The sequence below is a fragment of the Arachis ipaensis genome, chromosome B03, assembly GCF_000816755.2.
Source record: "Arachis ipaensis cultivar K30076 chromosome B03, Araip1.1, whole genome shotgun sequence".
In the NCBI taxonomy this organism is placed as follows: Eukaryota; Viridiplantae; Streptophyta; class Magnoliopsida; order Fabales; family Fabaceae; genus Arachis; species Arachis ipaensis.
The window spans coordinates 114,045,082-114,062,083 of NC_029787.2; the positions used below are offsets into that span (position 1 = coordinate 114,045,082).

Here is a 17,002-nt window from a genome sequence, read left to right on the forward strand (position 1 = left end):
GAGGCCGAAGAGGACAACAACCACCTAAGGTATCTCCTGGTGACAAAGGCAAGAGGGCAACACCATCTGTGCTCTCTCGAATAGTCTTTTCGACTAATGGAGAGACATATCTGAAGGGAGTTCCTTCCCCTGGGAAATTGGATAAAGGAAAAGCAGTGGTTAAGGTTATAGTCGTTGATAAAGATAAGGATGTTGAGCTGGATGAAGAATACCTCGAAGAAGGAGATGATGAAATGGTCGGGACCATTTTGATTATTCCAACTGAGTACCTGGGCGAATATGAAGGTAATCCTGTGGAAGATTATAATGTGGATGATGAGGAAGCCTTCTCGTTCATTCGATATGAGGATGAACCGAGTTATTTTTGGAGGCCTTCCGAGAAACAGAAATTCCATTTGCATCCATTGCATATTACTGCAACCTTGAGTGGGATTAAAGTAAAAAAAGTTTTGGTAGATGGAGGGGCAGCTATAAGCCTTTTGCCTGAGAGGATGCTGATAAAGGTAGGCAAGCATCCTGATGATTTAATCCCAATTAATATTTCAGTAACGAACTTTAGTGGTGCTTCGACTCTTGCTATAGGAGTGGTTACTTTGGTGGTGAAGGTTGGATCTTCTTATCGAAACACTATCTTTGTGGTGGTGTCTTTGAAAGCTATCTACAATGCCTTATTGGGACGTGATTGGATCAATGGTGTTGGGGTTGTACCATCTACTGTGCATCAGAGTATCCTTCTTTGGATAGATGATGGAAAACCTGAAGTCGTCAAGGCTAATTCGAATCTATATGTCGAGCAGTTCCATGTCGATTTCAAGGTGTATAGTCCAAAACTAAAGCCTTTGAATGTTGATAGGGTACTCAATTCTTTCAATTGTGAAGGGTGTTATCTGACTTCAAAAGGTTTAAGTGTGAAGTTTCGTTATCCACAACTTGACATTCCTCCGACTGGGTGGGATTGTTAAACATAAGTGGTGATTCGAAGACACTCTTCGATGGCGAGTGAACAAGACGTCTCGAATTATCTAGTAACTTTAAATAAGTATTTAAGTAATTTCCTTTTATTAGAAAATAAAGGTGATTCTTCTGATGAAGTTGAATCATTTAGGAATGTAATTTCTTCTTCTTCTCATAAGGACAATTCGATTTTCTTGATCGAATTTAGTCATCGTTTAAGTTCCTTTTGTTTCAATAATTTTAGTAATGTTATTAGTCAGATTGCTAGTGAAATAGCGTAAGTGTATTGTATTGAAAATGAAGCTGTTGTTAATCCAGCAAATGATCAAGTTTGTTTCAATCTTCATGAATCTATTGATTTATCCTTCGATTGCATCTATGACTTAGAACCTTTGGGTTTTGAAAAATATTCAGTAAAAGATGATGAACATGTGAAAGGTTTCGAGTCGCAAGATCCCTTAGAAGAAATTAACTGGGGATCCACTGATGATGTTTGAATCACTTATATATGTAAGGGTCTGGCAGTCCCGTTTCGAACATAATTTTTCCGTCTTTTACATGAGTTTAAAGATTGTTTTGCTTGGGATTATCATGAGATGCTTGGCCTTGATCGTTCTCTTGTAGAACATCGTTTAGCGTTAAAACCGAATGCTCGACCTGTAAAGCAAACGCCTTGACGATTTGCTCCTGAAATTAATCAAAAGATTAAAGAAGAGATTGAACGCTTGATTAAAGTGAAATTTATTCGAACCGCACGTTATTTGAATGGGTTTCGAACATTGTTCCTGTTATAAAGAAGAATGGAAAGTTAAGAGTATGTATTGATTTTTGAGATTTGAATAATGCCACTCCAAAAGATGAATATTTTATGCCCATAGCAGATATGTTAATCGATTCTGCACCAGGAAATGAGATTTTAAGTTTTTTTTATGGTTATTCAGGATATAACCAAATCTTTATTGCAGAAGATGATGTGTCCAAAACTTATTTTCGATGTCCTGGGGCATTAGGCACGTATGAATGGGTAGTTATGCCATTCGATTTGAAAAATGCTGGTGCCACATATCAACGTGCTATGAATACTATTTTTCATGAGTATATTGGAAGATTTATGGAAGTTTATATCGATGATGTTATGGTAAAATCGAATTCAGTGGCTCAGCACCTCGATCATCTAAGAAAGGCATTTATAACTATGCAGAAAAAGGGTTTAAAAATGAATCCTTTAAAATGTGCATTCAGTGTATCAGCTAGAAACTTCCTAGGGTTTGTTGTCTATAAAAAGGGGATTGCCATCAACAAAAATAAAGTTGATGCAATCTTAGCATTATCTCCTCCTAAATCGAAGAAGAAAGTGCAGTCTTTCCTTGGGAAAATTAATTATCTTAGAAGATTCATATCAAATTTTTTGGGTCGAACTTGAGTATTTGCACCTTTGGTGAAACTTAAAAATGAATCTCAGTTCGCATAGACGAAGGAACACCAAGAGACTTTTGGATCACTTAAAGCTTACTTTTCTAGGGCTCTAGTGATGGCAAATGTTTGCCCTCATGAACCTTTAAAATTGTATATTGCAGCATCCATGAATACGATTGGGTGTATGTTGGCTCAAGATGATGAAAATGGACATGAACGAGCCATCTATTACCTTAGTCGAGTATTGACTGATATCGAGACAAGATATTCACCCATCGAAAAATTGTGCTTGTCCTTGTACTATGCTTGTACAAAGTTAAAGTGCTATATGGTAGCCAAACTTGTGAAAGTTATTGCACAAACTAATTTAGTTAAATATATGTTGACATATCCAATGTTGAGAGGTCGATTAGGTAAATGGATGTTGGCTTTAACAGAATTTGATCTGCAATATATCCCAGCAAAAGCTATGAAAGGTCAGGTCATTGTAGATTTTTTTAGTAGATAATTCGAATAATCTGAATGACCAGGGGGCAAATATAGTTGATGTCCACGTCGACTATTGGAAGTTGTATTTTGATGGTTCGAAACATAAAGATGGTACTGGAGTAGGGATTTTAATTATTTCACTAGAGGGAATTCCATCAGAATTTTTGTTTGAGTTAAAGTACCCTTGTTCGAATAATGTGGCTGAATATGAGGCTTTAATACTGAGTTTCGAAATCTTGGTTGAAAAAGGGGCTACAGAAGTTCAAATCCTTGGGGATTCTCAGTTAGTTTTGAAACAGTTATCGAAAGAATTCAAATGTAACAATAAAAAGTTGCAAAAGTATTTAGCAATGGCATGGGAATTGTTGACTTCTTTTCAAAAAGTTTCATTAGTCCATATTCCGAGAATTCAAAATAAAATTACCAATGAGTTAGCTCAAATTGCTTCGAGATATAAGATATTCCCAGGAACACTAAGAAAGCTGGCAAAAATTTGCCAAATTTTGGTGCTTGTTGATGAAAGAGAAGCTTTATGCTTAGATGAATGGAAAGATGACGATTGGAGAAAACCCATTGCTGATTATTTAAATAATCCCAGTGTTCGAGTTAATAGGAAAATAAATTTGAAAGCAATGAATTTTGTGTTGATGGCTGATGAATTATATAAGAAAGGAATCGATGGAACCCTTTCGAGATGTTTAAGTCAAGCCGATAAAGATATTGCTTTAGGAGAAGTCCATAGAGGTATATGTGGTGCTCATCAGGTTAGGATAAAAATGAAATGGTTTTTACGTCAAAATCATGTTTATTGGCCTTCTACGATTAAAGATTGTATCGGTTATGCAAAGGCGTGTCAAGAGTGTCAACGCCATGGAGTGGTACAACAAATCCCAACATCTGAGTTGCATTCGATTATTAAGCCTTGGCCATTTCGAGGTTGGGCTTTAGATCTAATTGGGTTGATACATCCCCCTTCGTCAAAAAATCATAAATTTATCTTAGTGGCAATAGATTATTTTACAAAGTGGGTTGAAGCTATTTCTCTAATAGAAACTGGGCAGAATGAAGTGATAGACTTTATCGAGGAGTATATAATTCATCGATTTGGAATTCTTCATACCTTAAGTATTGATCAAGGAACTATGTTTACTGGTCAGTGAATTAAAATTTTTGCAGCTTCAAGGAACATAAATATGGTTAATTCAACTCCTTATTATGTACAAGTCAATGGGCAAGTCGAAGCAGCAAATAAAATTTTAATCAGTTTGATTAAAAAATAGATTGGAAATAAACCTCGAACTTGGCACGAGACTTTGAGTCAGGTATTATGGGTTTGTCAAAATTCGCCCAAAGGATCAACATGTACTTCTCCTTATAAATTGGTATATGGGCATGATGCAGTTTTGCCATTAAAGATTAATCTCAATACCTTGAGAATTTTGAGGCAGGATGATTTGCCAGTTGATGATTACTGGAATGCAATGTATGATGAGTTAAATGATTTAGACTCAGAGCGTGTTTTAGCACTTGAAAATATGATTCGACAAAAAGAAAGTGTTGCTCGAAATTATAACCGTCAAATAAAAGAGAAATTTTTCAGTATAGGAGAGTTGATTTTGAAAGTTATATTGCCAATAGAAAAGAAGTCGAGATTTCTTGGCAAGTGGTCCCATACTTGGGAATGACCTTTTCAAGTAATTGAGTTGTATTCTAGAAATGCATATCGAATTAAAGATATCGATTTTGGGAATGTGATTAATTCGATAAACAGAAAGTATTTGAAAGAATATCGATGTATGCTGAATCAAGATTAATAATATAAATGAATAAGTCAGAACACAAAAGAGCTATTACATATAAAATATCCTAAGATGGTGAGATAGTAGGTGCCAAAAGTTCTGCTAAGTCAGAATGGAGTTGGACTCTCTCACTGTCCAGGGTAGAGAGTGCTTCAGTTTGCTCGTACTCCTCATTTTATGCCTTGTCAAGTTGCCTTTCATAATCTTCTTGCTTGGCTTCGATAATGCGGAGCTCCTTGAAGAGTTTTTGTTGCTTGTTCTGAGCGGTTGGCAAGGGTATTGCCATGTCATCCTTCCTCTTCCGAATCTTTTCTAGTTTTTTATTGATCTGGACTAGCTCTGCTTCAAGTTCTTCTTCTATTTTATCATAATGGGTTCGAGCAGTGAAGGCTTGAGAAATTCTCAGATCGAATTCTTTGTAAGAGGCCTTTATTGGTCGAAGAGCTTCGCCAAATTTTTCTAACTCAGTTCTGATTTTGGCTACTTTGCCCTGGGTTTGTTGTAGTTTATCTTGGACAGTGATGTAGTCATTAGAAAATTTTTTGAATTTCTTAACTATAGAAGATAATTGAGGAGGAACTCGAAACTCGAGGGAGGAACTCAAAATTTCTGAAAGGAGTGAATTCAGATCTGATTGGCTAGTCCATTCGGTGGGTGGATGCGATAAAAGTCGCAGAAGAGTAGTTAATTGTTCACAGGTGTTTTGATTGAGCTCTAAGAGAAGGTTGGATGTAGAAGGACTTGTAGGAGTTGGAGTTGAGATCGGTATTTCATCTTCTTGAACAATTTGGTTAAAAAAGCCAACCAATCCAGCAAAGTCAATATCAGACGGCTGAGAAGGCATATCAGGGATTTCAAAAGATGGTTCAGGACCATGAGAGGTTGAAGGTTCAATGTTTTCGTGTGGGTTTGAAAATTTATGAGGAGAAGGAACAGTTTCTAGAACATGAGTAAGTGAATCGGAGTCAGGAGTAACAAGAGATTCATTGAAATTTTCGACTTGAGTTGGAGATGGAGGGTTGTCAACATTTTGATTTTGTGATGGTGAAGGCTGTTCTTGTGTCAGATTGACTACTTGTGTTTCAGTGGGAGCAGGTAGATTCACCTGTATAAGTTCAGCAGATACGACAGCTTGGGCTGAAGAATGAGACTCTTGTTGCTCCGATCTTGGTGGATCTTGTTGTGTGGTCTGCTCAAGAGCGAGTGGAGAAGATGTTGATTGAGTAGTTGTTACATTCTAAAATAAGACACTTGGTAGGTTAAAAATTTTCCTAATTGATTTGATATAAACGAAATCAATATAGAATTACCAGAATTGATCTTTTTCGGACTAATGAAGGGATCGACCCAGTCGCTGAATCTTCATCCGAATCAGAAGGAGCGATAAGAATATTTTGTACTGGTTGTTTACTTTCTTCTGAGGAGCTTTCGTTTGAAGATTGAACCTGGTACTAAAGAAAAAATTGAAGTCATGACATGTTCGAATGAATACAATTAAGAAAGGTTACAAAGAGGCTGATCGAGAGATTACCCTTCTAAAAGCTCTTATAGGAATTGGTCGACTCTTCTTTTGTGGTTGCCTTGAAGGTGCCGTGATGACAAGTCATCTTATGCTAGCTTTTCAAGCATTTTTCACTTGTTTCATTAGGTTTTATGCACTTTCTTGCATTATAAGTAAGTGATTTGGAGTGGATATGGTTTTGTTGAATCAATCAACCATCCTTTATTTGACACTAAATCATAAGGTTTAAGCTAGAATTAGTTGGTTTTTGAATGAATTATAAACCTTGTAAATTTAGTGATACTTTGATTGGTTGTTTTGATTACTTGTAGGTGAAGAAAAGAACGAAATCAAGAAAGTGTGCCTATTAAAGTGTGGCCTAAGGAGATAAAAGTGTGGCAATCAAGGAGGCAAAAGCATAGCACTCACTAAGTGAGTGTAGTGCTCTCTATTTGAGCGCTGGAGCATCAACACTAGGGCCAAGGGAGCACAAGGGAATAGCATTGCGTTAAAACAAGTAGCTGAGCGCCCAAGGAAGCAAGAAAAATGAGGAGCGCTCAGTTAACTTATTTCACTTTATCGTGCATCAACCAAAAGAAAATCAAGGCGCAATACCAAGAAGTGAACTCACCAAGTTTCGAACCAAGCACCTAGGGAGCAAGGAGGAAACGCTACACAAGGAAGGCAAGGGCGCTCAGTTCCCTTACTTAACTGAGCGCTACTTCACTAAGTGCTTGGCACAAAAGAATTGCTCACACAATGCAACCAGTAAGAGTCGAAGAGGAGTCCAAGAGCACAAGCAAAAGGTGCTGAGTTAAGATTTTTCACTGAGCACTAGTACAAGGAAAATGGGCACCGAATTGGTTCCACCAAGGCTCGAAGTTGAAGCCTCATTCCACAACAAAGGGCGCTTAGTGAAGTTTGTTAACTGAGCGCTAGTTTCATAAATTGAGGTGCCAAGGTGGCCTCACCATGATTCAAAGCTGGAGTCCCTCATTCCTTCACAATGGAGCGCTAAGTTAGAATAGGCAACTGAGCGCTATGGAGGCTGCACCCAAAAGCTTGGCACGCAACAAAATTAAGGAACCTGGGCCAAGAATTTGAGCGCTTCGTTGGTGAAGTTAACTAAACGCTTCCCTGGGAGCTGCACCATGACACAATTTTAATTGAAAACCATATTGGATCCAATTCTTCACCAATTTGAAAAGTCCACTCCAAAGTCTGAAGATCAAAAATAAAAAGTGTATAAATAGGAGTTAGTTTGATTTAGAGAGGACCTTCTTTTCATTTTTAGTTTTACCCTTTAGCTCAATTTTAGTTTCCATTTTGAATTTGGTAATTGGGATTGAGATTTGAGCTCTCTTTCTCTTTGTTTTACTTCTGCATTTCTTAATTTCTATTTTGAATTTTGGATTGAGATTGAAGAAGTTCTGTTTCAATTCTTGATCTGAAATTTAACTTTGTTCTTCTTTTGCATAATTCTAATTTCAATTGCTGTTTTCATTTCTCTTCTTCTGCAATTTCAGCTTTTCTGTTTGGATCTTGAATTGAGATTGAAGAGTCCCATTGATTCAAATTCTGAGAATCATCTTTCACTCTTCCTCACAATTGATCTAAGGCTTGGGTTTTAAATCTTATCTGCTGTTTCTAAAGTTCATTTTCTTCTGCAAATTGCTTTCTATTTGAATCAAGGAAGGAATTGAGATCTAGATCTGCTTTCTATTCTCTTTGATTTTCTGAGATCTTCAATTTCTCTTTTAGATTTTACAATTGAGCTAAGTTTCTTTCTGTCTTGTTCTTCAAGAAATTTTCCATTTCTGTTTAGATCTACTGCATTTACTTCATCTTCTACTTCTCTGCTTGATTGCTCTCTACATTTTCTTGCTTTATTTTGAATCCCAACTCCCCAAACCCCTTTAATCTTTCAGCAATTTAAGTTTCACAGCAATTTAGATTTAGTAGTTTACATTTCTTGCATTTTAAGCTTCAGCCATTTATATTTCTTGCAATATAAGTTTCAATCATTTACATTACTTGTACTTTAAGATTCAACTCTTTTACTTTCTTGCAATTTAAGTTTCATGCAATTTACTCTTCTGCACTTTAGTTCTCTGTCAATTTCCCCTCTCCCTTTTAGTTTCATGCAATTTAGCTTCTGTCTATCACAATTCACTCAAATCATCACTTGTTTGCTTAACTAAATCAACCACCTAACTAAAATTGCTCAATCCATCAATCTCTGTGGTATCAACCTCACTCATGTGAGTAATTACTACTTGATGCGACCCGGTACACTTGTCAGTGAGTTTAGGTGTTGGAATCCGATTCCAACCCATCAAGTTTTTGGCGCCGTTGCCGGGGATTGATCTAGATTGACAATGATTACGTAAGGTGGTGGTCTAGATTAAGCACTTTTTCTTTATTTTCGTTCTTTTTATTTGTTTTTAACAAGCATACTAATTGTTTGAATTTTTTGTTTAAACTAAACCTCACTCTAACAGTAGAGTGGATTACTCTTGTTTCTGGTTCTGTGTGATTCTTGTTGTTTTGTTTGATAGAGGCAATGAAAGAAATTCCTACCTTCTGTGAGGCTGATGAAATAACTCTCCGAAGGATAAGAAGAGAAGCAAGAGGGAAGGGAATTGTTGGAGAAGAAGAACTTTTTGAAGAAGAATTTCAAGAAATGGAGGAACATTCAACAAATCCAACAAATCCAACAGTGGGAGTAGCCAACAACAATGGTCAGCCCCAGAGGAGTGTTTTGACTTCATACATGTTTGCCAATCCAAAACATTGTGGGAGTAGCATCCTTACCCCAAATGTCAATGCAAACAACTTTGAATTAAAGCCTCAACTCATCACTTTGGTACAAAACAACTACTCCTATGGAGGAAGCCTAATAGAAGATCTAAATCAGCATCTATCCACTTTCCTAAGGATCTGTGATACAGTGAAGTCCAATGGTGTGCATCCAGACATATATAAACTCTTGATGTTCCTATTTTTATTGAGGGACAAGGCTGCTCAATGGTTTGAAACCTTCCCACAAGGAAGCATCACTAGCTGGGAGGATCATCAGGCTCATCACTAGCCAAGTTCTACCCACCTCAAAGGATCATCAGGCTCAAGACAGAGGTCCAAACCTTCACACAAATGGATGCAGAATCTCTTTATGAGGCATGGGAGAGATACAAGGCCCTGATTAGAAAATGTCCCCTTGAAATGATCAACGAATGGGACATCCTTCAAAACTTCTATGAAGGATTAACTCTGAAGGCTCAGGAAGCACTAGATCATTCAGTAGGAGGCTCATTACAATTAATGAAGACAGTAGAGAAAGCCCAAAACCTCATTGATATGGTGGCAAACAATCAATACTTCTTTGCTCATCAAAGGCAATGCCAACCAGCTCAAAGAAAGGGAGTACTAGAGTTGGAAGGAGTGGACACTATCCTAGCTCAACACAAGGTAATGCAGCAGCAAATCCAGCAACAATTTGAGCAGATGGCTAAAAAGATTGATAACCTCTAAGTTACAGCAGTGAATACAAGCCAACCATCACCCACATGGGGGCAAAATGAAGAAAACCAAGAAGATCAGCAGCAGGAACAAATTCAATATGTGCACAACCAAGGCTCAGGCCAAAATGAAGTTTATGGTGACACCTAGAATCCATCCTGGAAGAACCATCCAAATCTCAGATGGGGAGATAACCATAATCAAAACCAGCAGCCATGGCAAAGAAATTCAAACCAAAATAACTCAAGAAACAACCAGAACTACAACCAGCAGAACACTAACCACAATTCATATAGAAAACCCCAAAATAACTACCCTAATTCTAGCTATTATCCACCCAATAACCCAGCCACTAACCAAAATAATTATCATCTATCCTCAACATCCAATAACCAACCACAAATATCACAAGACACTCAAAGGATCTCCAACTTGGAGATATTGATGGAAAAGATGATGAAGCACCAAGAGATGACCAGCAAGAATCATGAAGTCTCATTGAAAAACTTAGAAAGGCAGATTGGGCAACTGTCCAAGCAAGCAGTGATTGAAAAGCCAACAAGCTTACTCCCAAGTGACACCATTCCAAATCCTAAAGAAGAATGCAAAGCTATTCAACTAAGGAGTGGAAGGACTTTGGTGAATAACAAAGAAGCCAACCAGAAGCCTTTGGAGAATAACAAGAAGCCAGCCAAGAAAGAGGAAGCCAGTAACGAAGAAGAGGTGACAACAAGCAAGCAAGCTCAAGAGAAGCTTAAAGAGAAGGATGACCAGCCACACAATTCAAGGAAAGAGAAGTAAGTAATAGAGAAACCATTTCAAGAACAAAGGCAAGGAGTGAAGGCTAAGACACCTCCCTTGCCATATCCTCAAAGGTTCAACAAGGAGACCAAGGATCAACACTTCCCCAAATTCCTTGAAGTCATTAAGAAGTTGGAGATCAATATCCCCCTGGCTGAAGCATTAGAGCAGATGCCTCTATATGCAAAATTCTTAAAAGAGCTCATTAACAAAAAGAGAAGTTGGCATGAGAAGGAAACAATCATGCTCACTGAAGAATGCAATGCAGTAATTCAAAGGGGTATTCCACCAAAGCTCAAAGATCCAGGGAGTTTTGTGGTTTCATGCACCATAGGCAAGATGACATTAGAGAAAGCTCTCTACGATCTAGGTGCTAGTATCAACTTGATGCCCCTCTCAATGATGAGAAAGCTTGCCATAGAAGAAATCAAACTTACCAGGATGTCTTTGGTGATGGCTGATAGATCAATCAAGACACCCAATGGAGCTGTGGAAAATCTATTAGTGAAGGTTGGAGAGTTCATCTTCCCTACAGACTTTGTGATCCTGGACACAGAGGAGGAAGAAAACAATTCAATTATCCTGGGAAGACCATTTCTAGCTACAGCAAGAGCTATTATTGATGTAGAAAAGGGAGAAATGATCTTCAGGGTGAACAATGAGCAAATGGTCATCAATGTTTTCAAATCAATGCAACATCCCCCTGAGCAAGAGAATTACATGAAGGTGGATATGATAGAGAGTCTGGTAGAAGAAATGTTAGAAGCCAATTGTCATGAACAACAGGAAGAAGAGGTGGAGGATGAGTTACTGGAAGATGACAACTAGGAGGAATAAAGAGAGGAAGTGGTAGAGATCTCCATTGAAGACAAGGAAAAGGAGATGCCAAACCAGGAGTTGAAGCCTCTTCCCCTTCACCTCAAATAGGTGTTTCTTGGAGAAGCAGAGGCCCTACCAGTAATCATAAACTCCTCCTTGAACATGGACGAAGAAACAAAGTTGATTGAAGTGTTAAAAGCTCACAAGACAGCTTTGGGTTGGACAATTGAGGATATCAAAGGCATCAGCCCTGCCATTTGTATGCATAAAATTCTATTGGAGGAAGAGTCAAAACCTGTAGTTCAACCCCAAAGAAGGCTCAACCCAGCCATGAAGGAGATGGTTCAAAAAGAAGTCATGAAGCTATGGAATGCTGGGATAATCTTTCCAATCTCTAACAGTTCATGGGTGAGTCCGGTTCAAGTTGTACCAAAAAAAGAAGGAATGACAGTCATCACCAATGAGAAGAATGAATTGATCCCTACCAGGACAGTGACTGGATGGAAGATGTGCATAGATTATAGAAGATTGAATGATGCTACAAGGAAAGATCACTTTCCTCTCCCATTCATTGACCAGATGCTGGAAAGATTGGCTGGCCATGCCTATTATTGCTTCTTGGATGGGTACTCTAGGTACAATCAAATAGTGGTGGATCCCAAGAAAATACTTCCTTCACCTGTCCATTTGGAGTTTTTGCCTACAGAAGGATGCCCTTTGGTCTGTGCAATGCCCCTGCCACCTTTCAAAGGTGTATGCTTTCCATTTTCTCTGACATGGTGGAAACGTTTTTGGAAGTCTTTATGGATGATTTTTCTGTCTTTGGCAATTTATTTAACACTTGTTTGCATCATTTAACTCTTGTTTTGAAAAGATGCCAAGAAACTAACCTGGTATTGAACTGGGAGAAATGCCATTTCATGGTTCCTGAAGGGATAGTTCTTGGGCATAAAGTGTCAAGCAAAGGTATAGAAGTTGATAAAGCTAAAATAGAAATCATTGAAAAGCTTCCTATACCTGTTAATGTGAAAGCAGTAAAGAGTTTTCTTGGGCATGCTGGCTTTTACAGGAGGTTCATCAAAGATTTTTCAAAAATAGCAAAACCATTGAGCAATTTGCTAATGATTGATAGCCCTTTCATTTTTGATGACATTTGCAAGCATGCCTTTGAAACTTTAAAGAGAAAACTCATTACAACACCAATTATCACACCCCTTGATTGGAAACTACCTTTTGAACTTATGTGTGATGCAAGTGACTTTGCAATTGGTGCTGTGTTGGGGCAAAAGAAAGACAAGCTGCACTATGTCATATATTATGCTAGCAAGGTGTTAAATGAAACACAGAAAAATTATACCACCACTGAGAAAGAGCTTTTGGTAATTGTATATGCATTTGATAAGTTTAGACAATACTTGATTGGTTCAAAGGTTATAGTATATACTGACCATGCTGCTCTCAAGTATCTAATGTCTAAACAGGATTCAAAGCCAAGGCTTATTAGGTGGGTACTGATGCTACAAGAATTCGACATTGAAGTGAGAGATAAGAAGGGGAGTGAGAATAAAGTTGCAGATCATTTATCAAGAGTGCCACAAGAAGCCAATCAAGATATACCACAGCAAGTGAATGAAAAATTTCCTGATGAACACCTTTGCCAATTTTAGCAAGCACCTTGGTTTGCTGACATAGCAAACTACAAAGTGGGAAGGAAGATACCTCAAGAATTTTCCAAGCAACAAGTAAAAAAGCTACTCAATGAAGCAAGAAAGTTTTTGTGGGATGAACCTTTCTTATTTAAGAGATGCTCTGATGGAATAATTAGGAGGTGTATCCCTGAAAATGAAATAAAAGATATATTGTGGCATTGTCATGGTTCAGCTTATGGTGGACACTTTGGACCAGAGAGAATAGCTGCTAAAATACTGTAGAGTGGATTTTATTGGCCAACCATCTTCAAGGATGCCAGAGAGTTTGCTCACCAATGTAATGAATGCCAAAGAGCTGGAGGATTGACAAGAAGGAATGAGATGCCTCAAAATTTCATTCTTGAAGTGGAGCTATTTGATCTTTGGGGCATTGATTTCATGGGGCCATTTCCTCCTTTTTACTCTTTCAAATACATTTTGGTAGCAGTGGAGTATGTCACAAAGTGGGTGGAAGCAATAGCCACAATCACATGTGATGCACAAATTGTTCTTCAATTCCTGAAGAAGCACATTTTCACTAGATATGGAGTGCCTAAGAGACTTATCAGTGATGGTGGTGGTTATTTTTGCAACAAGCAGATGGAGAAACTCCTTCACAAATATAGAGTGATTCATAAAGTAGCCACACCATACCACCCTCAGACTAATGGCCAGGCTGAGCTTACAAATAGGGAGTTGAAGAGGATTTTAGAGAAGACTGTGGGAGCCACCAGAAAAGATTGGGCCAGAAAGTTAGAAGATGCACTCTGGGCATATAGGACAGCATTCAAAACTCCTATTGAAAAATCTCCTTTTCAGCTGCTGTATGGCAAATCTTGTCACCTCCCTGTAGAGCTTGAGCATAAATCTTTCTGGGCCACTAAACTCCTCAACCTTGATTCTCAGGCAGCAGGGGAGAAGAGACTACTGTAACTAAATAAGTTGGATGAGTTTAGACTAGAAGCTTATGAAAATGCTAAGATATACAAGGAAAAGGCTAAGAGGTGGCATAACAAGAAGATCTCAAAGAAGGAGTTCAAACCAGGACAGCAAGTACTCCTATATAACTCTAGGCTCAAAGTTTTCCCTAGCAAGCTCAAATCCAAATGGACTGGTCCTTACTTGGTGACAAAGGTTCTCCCTTATGGAAGCCTTGAATTGTTAGACGAAGCAACAAAAAGCCATTTCACAATAAATGGGTACAGGGCAAAGCCTTACTTGGGAGGTCAATGGACAAAGAAAAAGAGGTTCAGAACCTGAGCTGAGCAAGAATGAAGAATGTCAAGCTAATGACAATAAAGAAGCGCTTGTTGGGAGGCAACCCAACCTGAGGTAGTTTTCTTTTTATAGCATTTCAATAGAAAGGTTGAGTAGTTTTGTATGTATTGCAAGGAGCTAAGTTTGGTGTTGCACACCAAAACAATTTAAGGGAGCATGAAGGATGCTAAGTTTGGTGTCCCACCAAAATCTCATTTGAAAACACATTTTCACCTTTTGCATAAAGGGTTGCTAGCTCCAAGCAATCAGAAAAACTACTTAACCATTATCTGTTTTCTAGTTTTAGTTATATTGCCTTTAGAAAAGACAGAAGAGTTTCACATATGGTTAACTTGATACATAAGAAACATTGGCAAGGGACTAAGTTTGGTGTTCACACACCAAAGTAAGTTCAAAAGCCACAATCAATTCATGCATGCTAACCATTTGCTCAAGGGCTTGAGAAACAAGCAACTTTTGAGGATTATGCAGGAAGACACTCAACCCTTGAAGAAGGTCTACTTCATCACAAAAAAAAAGGATGCAACAGAAGGAAAGATGAGAGACCATCCCAATAGGTTGTATTGACACTTAATCCTTGTTGCTTTGAGGTATTTTAATTTGAAAATTCCTATATGTCTTGCTGAAGTGTTCAATTAGGTGTAAATGGAGATGTTTGCTAAGAATGCTAGCCTGCATAATTATACTTGTCATAACTCATCAGCTTGAATCTTGTTTTGTTTCCTTCTGCTCAAATAAAAGAAAAGTGTTTGAAATAGAAAGTAAATGTCCAATGTTGTAGAAATTAGAATGACATTCAGTGGAGGTATTTGTTTGATTTAAAGGTTAGCTCAAATAACAAAAGCTGCATAATAACATGTTCTTTGAAGTGTGAATTAGTTTGCTGCTATAAAGTCTGTATCAATGAATATCCTTTGAGAATGAAGCCAAATAAGAAAGAAAAAGAAAGAGAAAAGCTAAGAACTGGCAAAGAAACAAACAATAAGGCTAGACACCAATAGCTTGAACCCTAGGACATATATCTGTGGTATTTTTGTACTGGGATATGCTTGGACAAGTAGGTTCTGAGGAGTATTTTGAAACTTGGCCACTTGGATTAACTAATCTGGGATTGCCAACCAAAAGTCCACTATTAAGAGCAACCTAGTTACAAAGCATTTAGTAATCCAAAGAGATGCTGGGCATCAATGTTCCTAGGAAGAAATTGTGAGCCATGTGTCTGTGGTGAAGAAATGTTGAGCCAAATTAAGCCAAAAGGTTGCTGCAACATTTGCCACCAAGCCTCCATTAAGAAATAAGCTTTCTAAGGCAAAATAAAGAAAGAAAAAGCTAGCAAGGGATCAAGCAAAAGCAAGGCATTATAGCAGCAACTCTAGTGAACCTTTAAGGAATCATTTCTTATCTGTCAGCAAGTAATAAGTGAGCTACATTTGTCTGCATAAAACTCCATGAACCAAGTTCAATTATCTGCTAAATAAGGACATGCATACTTCTATGTTTCATTTCATTTCCTCTTATGTTTAGCGCTTGCTTGGGAATAAGCAAGGTTTAAGTTTGGTGTTGTGATGACAAGTCATCTTATGCTAGCTTTTCAAGCATTTTTCACTTGTTTCATTAGGTTTTATGCACTTTCTTGCATTATAAGTAAGTGATTTGGAGTGGATTTGCATGGTTTTGTTGAATCAATCAACCATCCTTTATTTGACACTAAATCATAAGGTTTAAGCTAGAATTAGTTGGTTTTTGAATGAATTATAAACCTTATAAATTTGGTGATACTTTGATTGGTTGTTTTGATTACTTGTAGGTGAAGAAAAGAAAGAAATCAAGAAAGCGTGCCTATTAAAGTGTGGCATCAGGAGATAAAAGCGTGGCAATCAAGTAGGCAAAAGCATAGCACTCACTAAGTGAGCGTAGCGCTCTCTATTTGAGTGCTGGAGCATCAACACCAGGGCCAAGGGAGCACAAGGGCATAGCGTTGCGTTTAAACAAGTAACTGAGCGCCCAAGGAAGCAAGCAAAATGAGGAGCACTCAGTTAACTTATTTCACTTTATCGTGCATCAACCAAAAGAAAATCAAGGCGCAATACCAAGAAGTGAACTCACCAAGTTTCGAACCAAGCACCTAGGGAGCAAGGAGGAAGCGCTACACAAGGAAGGCAAGGGCGCTCAGTTCCCTTACTTAACTGAGCGCTACTTCACTAAGTGCTTGGCCTCACCATGATTCGAAGCTGGAGTCCCTCATTCCTTCACAATGGAGCGCTAAGTTGGAATAGGAAACCGAGCGCTATGGAGGCTGCACCCAAAAGCTTGGCACGCAACAAAATTAAGGAACCTGGGCCAAGAATTTGAGCGCTCCGTTGGTGAAGTTAACTGAACGCTTCCCTGGGAGCTGCACCATGGCACAATTTTAATTGAAAACCATATTGGATCCAATTCTTCACCAATTTGAAATGCCCACTCCAAAGTCTGAAGATCAAAAATAGAAAGTGTATAAATAGGACTTAGTTTGATTTAGAGAGGACCTTCTTTTCATTTTTAGTTTTACCCTTTAGCTCAATTTTAGTTTCCATTTTGAATTTGGGAATTGGGATTGAGATCTGAGTTCTCTTTCTCTTTGTTTTACTTCTGCATTTCTTAATTTCTATTTTGAATTTTGGATTGAGATTGAAGAAGTTCTGTTTCAATTCTTGATTTGAAATTTAACTTTGTTCTTCTTCTGCATAATTCTAATTTCA

At 38.0% G+C, this 17,002-nt stretch overlaps 1 protein-coding gene across 1 annotated transcript; it reads left to right on the forward strand.

The window, feature by feature from the left end:
- On the forward strand, positions 2,486 to 4,544 carry LOC107633603. The gene is made up of 3 exons (XM_016337211.1): positions 2,486 to 2,851; positions 2,901 to 4,011; positions 4,261 to 4,544. The coding sequence occupies exons 1-3, from the start codon at positions 2,486 to 2,488 to the stop codon at positions 4,542 to 4,544; spliced, it is 1,761 nt and encodes a 586-aa protein (XP_016192697.1).

Excerpts from the sequence above, each read along its gene's own strand:
- LOC107633603 (XM_016337211.1), top strand. The coding sequence starts at position 2,486 with ATGGCAAATGTTTGCCCTCATGAACCTTTAAAATTGTATATTGCAGCA. Across the intron at positions 2,852-2,900 it reads CAAAAGCTATGAAAGGTCAG|GGGGCAAATATAGTTGATGT; the intron begins GTCATTGTAGAT and ends CTGAATGACCAG. Across the intron at positions 4,012-4,260 it reads TCAAGGAACTATGTTTACTG|TTTTGCCATTAAAGATTAAT; the intron begins GTCAGTGAATTA and ends GGCATGATGCAG.